The sequence below is a fragment of the Hemibagrus wyckioides genome, linkage group LG09 (assembly GCF_019097595.1).
Source record: "Hemibagrus wyckioides isolate EC202008001 linkage group LG09, SWU_Hwy_1.0, whole genome shotgun sequence".
Taxonomy (NCBI): Eukaryota; Metazoa; Chordata; class Actinopteri; order Siluriformes; family Bagridae; genus Hemibagrus; species Hemibagrus wyckioides.
In genome coordinates this window covers 8232735-8245891 of record NC_080718.1, presented here as the reverse complement: position 1 = coordinate 8245891, position 13157 = coordinate 8232735, and the positions used below count along the sequence as shown (strand labels likewise).

The 13157-nt window shown below is 38.4% G+C and overlaps 1 protein-coding gene across 8 annotated transcripts in view; it reads right to left on the bottom strand.

Moving 5' to 3' along the window:
* LOC131358991 (gephyrin-like) overlaps positions 1-13157 on the bottom strand; it is a 92210-nt gene that overhangs the window by 46095 nt on the left and 32958 nt on the right. For 4 of the 8 annotated variants that reach the window (XM_058398485.1, XM_058398489.1, XM_058398481.1 and 1 more), the window contains 2 exons: positions 12208-12282; positions 7289-7345 (listed from right to left, as the gene is read on the bottom strand). The exons of 3 other annotated variants lie outside the window; for them this stretch is intronic. In XM_058398485.1, coding sequence (XP_058254468.1) covers positions 7289-7345; positions 12208-12282 — 132 coding nt within the window. The remainder of the gene's footprint in view (positions 1-7288; positions 7346-12207; positions 12283-13157) is intronic. One more of the 8 variants, XM_058398482.1, reaches the window with a different exon arrangement.

The following is a 13157-nucleotide window of genomic DNA, read 5'->3' as shown; positions in this document are numbered from 1 at the left end:
TGTGGAGAGCTTGAGAAAGACCTGGAATTAGCAGGTACATTTGTTTAAAAAACAAAAAAACAAAAACAAAACAAACAACTCAACCACCATGGCCTGTATGCATGCTCACCATGCAAGACTCCATTGCTGTAAAAGTATGCTGAATATTGTTCAAAGTTTGCTGCACAACATTTGGACAAGCCTGTGAAATACTGGAAGAATATGGTCTGGTCATTTAGGCACCAGAACTGAACTCTTTGGATGCCATAATACACACCATGTATGGAGGACAAATGGCACTGCACATCACCCCAAAAACACCACACCAACAGTGTGACAATATACCAGAGTTTGGAGGCAGGAACCTCATGGTTTGGGGCTGTTTTTTAGCATATGGTACTGGCAAACTTCATATAATTGAAAAAGGGATGAATGGAAAAATGTACTGAGACATTCTTGATAAAAATCTGCTGCCATCTACCAGGATGATGAAGATGAAACAAGGGTGGACATTCCAGCAAGACAATGATCCCAAACACACAGCCAAGGAAACTCTCAATTATTTCAGAGAAAGAAAATAAAGCTGCTAGAATGGCCCAGCCAATCACCTTGACTTGAATCTATGGTTTGATTTCATCAGCTTTTGCATCAGTTGTTACCAATATTTGGTGAAAATTTCAAGTCAGTAGTACCTTTAGAAATATATTCACTGAGAAAAACGGTCATATATGTAACTGTTAAACATGCTCTGCAAGGCCTATTGTAGATATGAAGACTAATTGTTAGCACAGTTTCCACTCAAATTGTTCAACAAGCACTTTAAAGATGATGATAATAATAATAATAGTACTAATAATAGTAGCAACATCAAGTGTGCACTCAAAAAAATAACAGTCAAATCGTTGAACTATGAATGTCCAAGCATAGTGAAAGTACGACACACAATGATGTTCCCTTAGGCCAAGGATATAAAAGAGGATTATCTTGTTGTAACATTTTATGTTCACTACTGTGTATGGTTTACAGCATTTTTAAGCAAAGAAGCCTGCAAACAAGAACAAACCTCTCCATTTACTTTATGATGGTGACTATGATGAAACCCCAGCCTATAGGGAATGGCATAGAAGCAAGGTCTTGAACCAATTCTGCTTACAATTCAACAATTCAGATACAACAGACCACCAACATTTAGCTTTGAAAGAATGAAAAAATAAGCAAACATCAGAAACACACAACATATAAATTATATTACCCTGAGGTCAAAATTAAACACAAAATTAGACAACGAAATAGGCCACAAAAAGAAAATAAACAAATTAACTTACTAACTAACTCTATTTACACATACACTGGCAAGAAAGTGTTTGGAAACACCTACACATTTTTGTATTTTTATTATCTTTTGCTGGTTTTATTCAATCAAATGGTTGAAAATGGATCACAAAACACAAATTAAATTTATAATTTAATTAATAACACAAATTTCTTTTTTATATTTGAGCACAGAATAATGGTTGAATCATATTTGCATATTAAACTTTACTTTCATTAAAAAATGGCCCTTTGCAGCAATAACTACATGACAAATCTGTGGCATTCTACTAATCAGTTTTTGCTGATATTCAGTTGTTTCTTCCCAGGCCTTCTGCAGCAGCTCTCAAACATCTGCTGTCCAGCTTCTTCCATGCCAGCTAGATGGGGTTCGGTCCACAAGACTTGGTTCCAGTCATCTCCAGTCCCACTTCACTGTTTGTGCATCTTGGCCCATTGCAAACTTTTCTTCCAAATTGCCAACCCTAGTAGGGTTTTTTTCATGACAACTCTGCTCATGAGGCCATCTGATCTGAGTCTTCTACACACAGTGTCTGTGTACACTGGATTCTCTCTTGATTTATTCAACAATGCTGCCAAATTAGGAGCAGTGAGGTGTCTGTTTCTCAAGGAGGACTGTGAGGTCTTCATAAGTATTTGTCTTCTTGGGCAGATATGCACTTGGGCCTTCTACTGCATCTTCTGTCCTGAATGGATCCAGTAGCAGCATGTCTCTGGAGACTATAGTGTACACCTTCTTCTACAATTCTTAATTTCTTGGCTAAATCTCTGACATGAGTGTCCTAGTGGTGTAGTGTAGCGTTCAGAAGATTTATGGTTGCAGGGAAAAAAACTGGCCTTGAACCTGCTGGTTGTGGTGCGGATGGTCCTGTATCTCTTCCTGGATGGAAGGAGGTTGAACAGTTTGTGACTGCGAAGAGTCCTTGGTGATTATGTGTGCTCTGCGCAGATATCTACTGTGGTCAAGAGACTCAATGGCAGATAGCTGGGTGCCGATGATGCGTTGGGTGGTTTCACCACCCTTTGCAGTGATTTCCTTTCAAATACTGTGGAGCTGCCTTACCACACTGTAATGGAGCTTGCCAAGATGCCACCTATTCGGATGGTAGGCAAACTGGTGTGGGTCCAGTGTAGGTGGAAGGTTCGCTATTATGTGACTTAAAACCAGCTTCTCAAAGCACTCCATAACAATGGGGGTGAGTGCAACAGGGTGGATATCATTCAGACACTCTGCAGATAAATGCTTGGGCACTTGTATAATAGTTGTAGTCTTCAAACATGTGGGAACAGTGGCCTGAGACAGAGACAGGGTGAAAATTTCAGTGAAGACTTGTGCCAGTTGGTCAGCACAAGTCCTGAGCACACGCCCGGGTATACCATCAGGACCAGCTGACTTACGTGGATCTACTCTGCTTAGTACTGAGTGTACCTCTGTTGTGGAGAGTAATATTGGATGAATAATGAACATGCTTTCTGCACTTCACACCTAGGCCTTCACTGGTGTCCTTCCTGAATTAATGATGTCATGGCAATAGATACTAGTCAACCGTTAAATAGCAAAGTAAAAAAGAAATTAGGCTACAGTATTTCACACCTCACATTTTTACTTTCACACTTTTCTCCCAAAAATAAATAGTTCTTGAAAAAGCTTACCAACTATTTTGAAGAATCAAAAGTATGAATAATTACTTTCAGTTACAGTCTATTGTTCAAATATAATACAAAGTGTTTTTCAAAGTGTTTACAGAAAGTTATTTACGTTGCTTACCAATATTTACAAATATTATTTGCTTATTAACTAAAATGCATTAAACTTACCAGAGCTTGCATACTGATTATTTGTACACAAAATCCATCCTCCTTTCGTTCCTCAAAAAAAGTTCAGTCACTCTGTTGTGCAGGTTATCTGTACGTTTCAGTTCCAACAGTAAGTCCTTTTCTATCGCCATGATAATGCTGAAAGTCGAGTCTGTCCAGTCGTATTTCTGGCACAAGTTTTAATTCGATTTAGGGCTGAGAATGTCCGTTCGACAGAAGCAGTGGACACGGGGATGGTCACCGCCAAACATGCCAGTGTGTACAGCTGCCCCATGCTCTCACTAGAGCTGGGCGATATGGCCAAAAAATTTAATCTCCGATTTTTTAAAAACAAAATTCGATTTTAAAACGATTATTTTTCTTTAAAAAAAATTTAATAAAACACTAGAGACTATAGAATAGATTTTTTTAATTTGAGCAAAAACAGTATACCCAAACATATGAACTGCTAATTTAGACTAAAAGTGCAAAATTACTTTCGCTAACAAGATTTTTTTTGTTATTTTAGAAAAACAATAATCAATACAACAACATAAATACCTTTTTTGGGGATTTATAAAATGCAAACATTTACCAGTCTTTACAAGTTCTAATTATTCTAGTAAAATAAAGTAATATAACAAAATATAAGGGATTTGTAAAGTGCAAACTGCAGACTGAACTTAAATCACTTTTTATAAAATAAATAATTGTCACCTGAAAAAAAATCCCTGAAGAAAAACAATTTTGTAAATCAGTTCAACATGTAACTAACATGCTAAATAAAACCAACATGCAACTAATACGCTAAATAAAATCAACATGCAACTAACACGCTAAATAAAACCAACATGCAACTAACACGCTAAATAAAACCAACATGCAACTAACACGCTAAATAAAACCAACATGCAACTAACACGCTAAATAAAATCAAACAGGTGCCAGACAGCATTTTACATCTGTGTATATAGGCACAATCAGGGGCGAGTCTAGGATTTTCATTTAAGGGGGACTCAGCCCCCAATGAGGGTATAATAGTAAAAAATATAAATAAATAAATAAAATAAAATAAAGGTTTGACTAACAGGGTAGGATGGTAAACTTATTGCAGCATTCCACTGTATTGCATATATGTTTTATAACATCTGAGTACTGAACAAGTCAAATACGAGTCTTCCTGATCACACACACACACTTGTCCTCTGATCCTCGCTCTGCGACGCCGTGGTTTCTTCAGTTGGACTGAAGAACGTGCTGAAAGACGGGGAAGAGCTGAAGTCTGCCGCCGTTTTCGTCGCTAGGCCATATTTCACATTTCTATTCAGCCACCCTAAGAATTCTGCGATTCTCCATAAACTAAATTCGTGATCGTCTCAACCCCCTTTAAATTTCATATGAAAGCAGCGGCAGACTTTCGACTCTTCCCCGTCTTTCAGCGCGTTCTTCAATCCGACTGAAGAAACCGCGCCTCTCTTAGAAACAAGCTCTTTGCGTCGCAGAACTACGGAAGCTCGCTCTGACTAACCAAAGTGAAATCAGAAAATCGATTTTCGTTTTTCCAACATCGACATAAACCATAAATTCGAATTAATCTATAATAACGATTAATCGCCCAGCTCTAGCTCTCACCCAGATTTTTCTGCTGAAAGAAATTAAGCCTTCAAAATCATTCATGGCATACATTACAGTCAGTTCTGTTTTTAGCCGGGACAGATCGAATAGTGTTCCGTGACTCTGCGTTAAGCTCGAGAACGCTGTGTGCAGGAATTTTTTCGTATGTCTTCCTCCTCGACCCCCTGCGAGAAACATTAATTTTTCATGGTCTTGAAATCTGTTCCGTATTTGGCAGAGAATGTTCTCCAGAACATTTCTGTGGAGTTGTTGGTAGTAGCCACGAAGGTCTCCTTGTGCTGGGCCTCTCCGTGCGCTCGGAGCGCCTGAGATGCACGCAGTGGCTTCGTAGACCTCATCAAATCGGCCCCTCTCTCGCTCAATGGTGTCACAAAACTCCTTCACCCTTGCCATACAGAATTCCACATCCAATGTTTTGTTCTGCAGTATTGCATAAAGCACATCTGAATGCTCGAAAATCTCACTGAACGTGTGAAGCAAAAAGCAAAACTGAAAATCCAGACGCACATTAAATCCATCAGCACAACGCACCTCATCATACTGATCATGATGTTCCAGTATGTGGTGAAACAGCTCTTTCAGTGCAACTCTCTGCTACAAGACTGTACCGACCAGTCTCGAAGTGTATTGCCACCGCGTTTGTGCCACACGAGGAAGACGCCGCTGGCAAATATTGTCCAGTAGTTGCGTTTGCCTAGGGGATCTGGAGAAAAATGCAGCAAGGCCATTTAGGTGGGCTTTGAGGCCCCTTGAGTCAATACTAAATTCAGGCTATGGGCATAGCAGTGTATGAATAAGGCCATAGGTGCCCTCTCCTTAACTTTAGCCTGCTCCCCATTTAGTCCAGATGACATGACAGCTGCGCCATCGAAACACTGTGCCACAGTTTTATCTATACATTCATATTCCTCCAAGAAACGGACAATAAGAGCAGCAATGTCATCGGCTCGCTTGCCACTAGTAAAGTCCTCAAATCTGACAAACTGCTCCTTGACACCCGAGTCTGTCACATAACGCAGGACCAGCGCGAGCTGCGCTGCATTACTCACATCTACCATAAGAGCGACAAAAGGTGCCACGTTGATCTCCCTTTTTTTTTTTTATCTCTTCTCCCATCACTTCAGCAATGGCATTAATCAGGTCATTTTGTATTTTGCCTGACGTCCCACAAAACACTCTGTTAGTGGACAGGTGGTAATGTAAGTCTGTGTTGTTTTCAGCAAGAAAAGAAAGAAGCTCCAAATAGCTGCCTCTGTGGATGCAGCGCTTTCATCATGTCCTCTAAATGAAATTTCCTGTTTACCCAAAAATGTAACACAGTCTATTAGTCTTTTCAGTATTTCCCTATTTTTTTTCACCTTTTCATTGTTTAGCTCTGTTTCCTTGCGCACTTGTTCATTGAGTTGTAGATCCACCCGGGTTTCCCCAAAGGTTTTCAGAAGTATGGTTGCTTTTAAGTGTCCGGCCATGCTTTGGTGTCTCGCTGCTACCTTGGTTAGACAACTCAAATTTGCAAACCCAGTGTGGCTCCAAACACCATGTCGATCAATTGCAAATAACAGGCATTCCCAGCAATACAATTTGCAGCGCTCCTCAGAGGCTGTGAGCCAAGGATACCGCACGTAGTTACTGGTTTGAAAGTGCCAGACAAACCCTTTCCCTGGCTGGGATAGACTTGCTAGCTTTGGGGTTGGCCGACATTTCATCACGATCTCTAGCTTTTCTTTAAAAGTCCGCCTTGAAATACATTTTTAAGGATGTCTGCAACCAAATCGATTTTTTCTCCTGTGTCAGCCATTGTGAGTTAAAATATAATAAAATATAAATTTTATTTAGTCTGACTACTCCAATTATCCAATTAAAGGACGGGGAATTGCTGACGTAATCATATACCTGCTAGATGGCCCCAGTGAGGCCAACTCGAAATCTGACTGGTTAAAGTAACAAGTTCATTGCCACTTATTTTAAGCTACGGGCGCCTGCACTTTTAATTCTGAAGGCCTTATGGCTGGGCAACACATGATGTCAGCCACTAGCTGAAATATGACTGGATAAATACTCTTATCATAAATATACACTACTGAAAGCAGCGCAACCAAGAGAATAGACTATTGGGAATAATTTAATACACATTCAGGGAAAAATATATTAAATATATTAAAATGCAAGTCAGTGATTCAGATCACTGCTGTTTAGGCCAGCAGAGAAGGCCTTGCTGGAACTGACGGTCCGCCACTGGTTTTGGTATTTATTCTTTTTACATTTCAATGTAAACATACAATAATGACTTGGTGTTTCCAAACTTTTCTTGTATATAAAAAACTAAGGAACAGAATTGAACGTGCAAGAGATTCCAACACACCAAATGGCTAATAACAGCAAAAACTATGTTAGATTAGGCAGTGTCTACAGAAGAAAGTGGGTAAATGTAGCACAACCAAAATAACATGATAAGAACGTATAAAGCTAGAAGTTTGAGTTCCTAATGCAAAGCTGAGTTTGCAGATGGAAGCAGCTCCTTTTTTTGGAGTCAGGTAATAGTTACTTTGTAGGTCCTATGTCTCCTGTGATCAGCTCTGAGCCCCTCCAGCCTGGAATGGAGCTTTGGTAATAGACAGAAACAAAATGTATTTACAACATACAAAATAGAAGCTTAAATCTTGGCCTGTATCTGCATTATTTTGTGTGTTGTGCTGCAGCCACATAATTGGCTGATTAGCTGTTGACAAAACATAACATTTATTCAATTAGATTCCAAAGTTCCAAGAGTCTAAATGAGCTCTTACTATGTTTGTTCGTTTCATTGTGTCTAACACCTTGCAATGTTCACAGATCAGTATTATGTCCATTGCTACTTAAGTGTCTCACCACTGGAAAGAAGAACCCTTCAATGAAATGGTATGAGGGTGCTCAACTCCTCTTGGTTTCTCCAATATAAAACTGATTGATTCTCTTAGGGGAACAACACTTAATTCTTTTGCAGTGATGAAGGCATGTTAAATAATGAAAATGATCTGTTAGTGACAGTGATTTTAATGGCTATGTTTATAAATTTGCCTCTAAAATGGTTGAATTCAAAGATGCATTCACAAATGGTCTCATGATAAATAATTTAGTTCAATTTAAGTTCAATCACTGTTTTATAAATGGGATGAAAATTCTCTCTGTTCTAGCAGTAGAATTATATATAAAAGTCTCATTAGCTCAGCGTGGCATAAAAACAAAGATGGCAGAAAGTATATTAGCCAAAAGTAAATAAACCAGATAGAAAAAAATGGATGGCAACTCAGGAAAATGGTTAACAAAACAAGTCACTCTGCTGAGTAGTTTGATGCCAATATTCTGAAAATAGGACAAAATCCTTGGATGAATTACTTAGAACAGGTTTTGCAAATTATAAAAAAATAAATAAATAAATAAATAATATTAATAATAATAATTAAGTGGGTATAGCTAAATAACAGATTTTTAGGGGCTATGGAGACAAAGCAGGGGGAAAAAACAAAGTTATCAGTTATTGGGGATCTTAACACTGAAAGGAAGGCAAGATAAAATTTTGTGTCAAGATGAGCAAAGGAGGCAAATCTATGATCTATATATACACTTATATATATATACACACTCTATGATGCACTTTAATTCATTTTCTTTCCAGGTAGAATATATTATCCATCTGGGATTATTATTATAAATTACAGGAATATGAATGTAATTTAATATGGATGTAAACATAAACTTAAAGGATTTAAGATCCTCAGAGGGCTTCTTACAACAAAAATATTGCCAGTTATTTAAATAAAGGGTTTTGTCATTTTAAAAAAAGCAAAAACAGAAAAAGGTTTTTTAGATTCACAAAGCTTCAAATCTTAACCATAATTGACAAGGACCTAAGTCACCCCACCATCAATAAGTCAATGTCCTGGCACTGGCCACACATTAATACTGCTTGGAGCTAGACCTAGACCACCAAATGAGGTGGGTTTTGTAGACGCATTTTTTTGAAATATTAGGTGTCCTCTAGGCCCAAAAGAATGGTAAGATAACTGGATCTTTGTCTCAAAGAAAATGGCAAGATAACTGCAATTTTCCCAAATTAAGACATATTCTGGAAACTATATAGAATTGTTGTAACCGTTTGAATGGCATTGATGTAATCAATTATTGATAAAGAAAGTAACATCCAGCTTGTAGTTTATTCAAAATTAGGTTAAACAAATGATTGGGGTTTCTTGGTATATGGATACCATGCTACATAAAACAGTCATCAACCAATTTAAATGGTAAGGAATTTAATAAACTGGGGCTGAGGTTCTTGGAAGTAATCATGAATTCATTTTCACTCAACTTGATCTAGTATCCCATACATTTACTAAATCAGTCAATGTGATTTAATGTATTGGGTACATACATACACAACAGAATCAACCTGTCTCTGAATTTTAACAAAACTAAAGAATGGTTGTCGACTTCAGAAGAGCACAGAGTGACCACTATCCTCTGAACATTGACAGGTCCCGCTAGGAGATCGTCAAGAGCACCAAATTCTTTGGTTTTCACTTGGTGGAGAACCTCACCTGCTCACCCAACACCAGCTCCATCAGCAAGAAAGCCCAGCAGTGTCTCTACTTCCTACAGAGGTTAAGGAAAGCTTACCATCTCCCACCACACATCCTGACCACATTTTACAGAGGGACCATTGACAGAATTCTGAGCAGCTGCATCACTGCCTGGTTTGGGAATTGCACCATCTTGGATTGCAAGACCCTACAGCAGATAATCAGGACAGCCGAGAAGATCATCAGAGTCTCTCTTTCTTCTACAATGGACATTTACACACTGCATACGCAAAGCCAACAACATTGTGGATGACCCCACACACCCCTCACACTTACTCTTCACCCTCCTGCCTTCTGGGAAAAGGTATCAAAGCATTTGGGCCCTCACAACCAAGCTGTAACAGTTTCTTTCCTCAAGCCATCAGACTCCTCAAAATCCGTAACTAGTCTGAACAAAACTGAACACACACACACGCACACTCATATTCAATATACAGCTATGTTTACAGCTCCGCTCATAAAAACATAGCTTAATGAGAACCTTGTCAAATGCTTGCTAAAAATCTGACTGGTCAATAGTGGCAATGTTTTTCCAGTAATTAGGGATCATGAATCATCCATTTACAGATTAGCACTTAGATGTACCTTTTATACATAAATGCACCTTTTATACATAAATGCATTCATCTTCAGCACATTTGGTGCTTAGACCCCTAATTACAGCAGGTTTCCAATACTTTCTGTGAAGAAGTAAACATACAATTACAATAAGGTGCCTTACACTCCTTTGTTGTTTAGCCCCTAATTACGCATACATTCATACATCAACATGTTAAACAATTTTTATATATGTGACTTGCTCAAAGCGACACCAAGTGCTTGCAATAGCTACAACCAAGGGAACTGAAGGTTTAATTTTTTAGAGAGAGAAGTCCAAAAGGTCCCTCAGAAAGTAAGAAAAAAAGAAGATGAATTTCATAAGCTGTGGATCATTTAAAAAGGGAACTGGTATGTGTATGTAGCAAATTAAAGGAAAAAACAACAATAACAAACATAAGTTGTTGGATCATCAGATGCCATCAGAACAATGAACCTTGGCAGAGAAGGGATAAACAATACTCTTCTAAAAGCCATTTCCTCAATGGTCATTTTGATAATGGTGGAGAGCACTAACAGTTCAAAATCTCCTACTACTATTAATCTAGGTTAAGACAGTCAGTCAGAAGAATGTTGGCTTGATTTGGAGTGACCCTTCACAGACACCAGCTTTTCTTTAAATTTGCCACCTGCATGTATACCTTGGATATAAAATGTATAAACACCCCTGTTAAAAAGGCAGGTTTTTGTTGTATAATAATATAAAACCAAAATAAATAATGTCAGAGTCTGTTCAGAATTTTATGTGAAACTACAATCAATATAAACAATAATCATTTCAGGGAAAAAAATGAAAATAAAAAATGCATAATAACCTGGTTGCATAAGTGTGCACACCCCTAAACTAATACTTTTTAAGCACCTTTAGATCTGTTCACAGCATTCAATCATTTTTGGGTAAAAGGTGATCAGTTCGTCAGAAAACTAGGATAATTAAGAATGTGTCAATGTTCAGAACAACCAATCACATTCAAATACTTAATATTTAGTATACACCAATTGATTAACTGAATTGATTAAACATAAATAAAGTACAGCTGTTCCTATAGGATTTTTCTGACATCATCTTGGTAACATCTGACTGAAAAAGCCATAAACAGCTTACAAAGCAGTACGGGATCGCATTGTTGAAAAATATTAATCATACGAGGGTTACATACAAGACATCAAATATACCATGGAACACCGCAAAGACAATCAGCACTTTCAGAAAATATGGCAGAACAGTGACATTACTAGGAACAGGACATCCACCTAAAATTGCTGAGAAGACCAGGAGGAAACTGGTCAGGGAGGCTGCCAAGAGACCTACAACAACATTAAAAAATTGCAAGAATTGCTTGCTCTTTACATGTGACAACAATCTCCCAATTTTTTCATATGTCTGGGCTACAGGGAAGGGTGGCAATATGAAAGCTTTAAAACAACAACAACAAAACAAACAAACAAAAAATACCCAAGCCTGGCTAAAGTTTGAGAAAAAAAATACATCTCTTAAAACCATGTGGAATAATATGTTATGGTCTGATGAAACCAAAGTGGAACATTTTGCCCATGAAAACACAGCACGTCATTAAAAAACATCATCCCCACACTGAAGCATGGGCATGGCAGCATCATGCTTTCAGGAAGACTGGAACTGGGCTTTATAATGAGGGTGGAGGGAATAATGACTATCTCCAGATACCAGTTAATTTTGGCACATTAAAGCTTTTGCTAAAACACTTAAGATGAAGAGGAATTTCACCTTCCAGCATGACAATGACCCGAAGCACACCCATAAATCAACAAAGAAATGGCTTCACCAAAACAAGGTCAAGGTTTTGGAACGGCCCAGCCAGAGTCCAGATCTAAATCCAATCAAAAATCTGTGGGGTGACCTGAAGAGGGCTGGGTACAGGAGACCAATTTGAGAGTTGACATGCTCGAGTCGATATGTGCCAAACTGACTGAATTTTACCCAAAAAGACCAAATGCTGTGAAACAGTTTAAAGATGCTTCAACTAAGTAATAGTTTAGGGGTATGAACACTTATGAAACCAGGTTATTGAACATTTTTCCTAAAAAAGTATTCTTATTGTTTTTCACTTTAATATATATTCCTTGTAATTTCACAATAAATGTGGACAGGATTTATCTTTATTTATTTATTTTTGTACATCACAAAACATTTTAACAGGGTTGTGTAGACTTTTTATGTCCACTGTATGTGTGTGCATAAGTCTTTATGCAGAAGAGTGGAACTTTTTACCTGGTCCAAGGTAGAGTACCTTGACTTGAGTGTGATGACCTCATCCAAGTGTGCCCTGAACTCTCTCTGTGATGCCTGGAGAAAGCCACACAACAATAACTCACCTCATCCACACAGATACTGTTATTACTCCTTATAGTCACCAGTAGTTTTTTCTCTCAGTCATTTCTCTCATCATCTAGAGCAGGGGTGTCAAACCGTATCCACAAAGGGCCGGTGTGGGTGCAGGTTTTCATTCCAACTGAGCAGAAGCCACACCTGATTCCACCTGTTTAATCAACTGATCTTTGCTTTCAGTAGACTCAGGTGTGGCTTCTGCTCGGCTGGAATGAAAACCTGCACCCACACCGGCCCTTTGTGGAAACGGTTTGACACCCCTGATCTAGAGATTACACATTAAACACCTGCACAGCACTGTATAAAATCATTCATACTGTGGGATACTGTGGCTCTGCTGAGGAAATAATCAACAATGTCTAAGGACTCTGGATGTAGTAACCCAAGGTAATAATAAACTGTCCAAACATAGCAGGCAATAGTATAGAAAATAATAACAACATTAAACAACAGGGAATATTATGCTGATTTCACAAGTAACTTCCTGATAAGTTAATCTATGGATAATCAACCAGCAATTTCCACAATACAGTACTCTTCTTTTTAAGAACAACATGCACCATATTGCCAAATTTTTTTGGGACGTTTGATGTAATATGGAGTTGGCCCACCCTTTACAGCTATAACAGCTTCAACTCTTCTCACAGTCTCCACTCTAATTCATCCCAAAAGTGTTCTATTGGGTTGAGGTCAGGACTCGGTGCAGGTCAGTTAAGTTCCTCCACACCAAACTCACTCATCCATGTCTTTATGGACCTTGCTTTGTGCACTGGTGTTCAGTCATGTTGGAACAGGAAGGGGCCATCCCCAAACTTTTCCCACAAAGCTGGGAG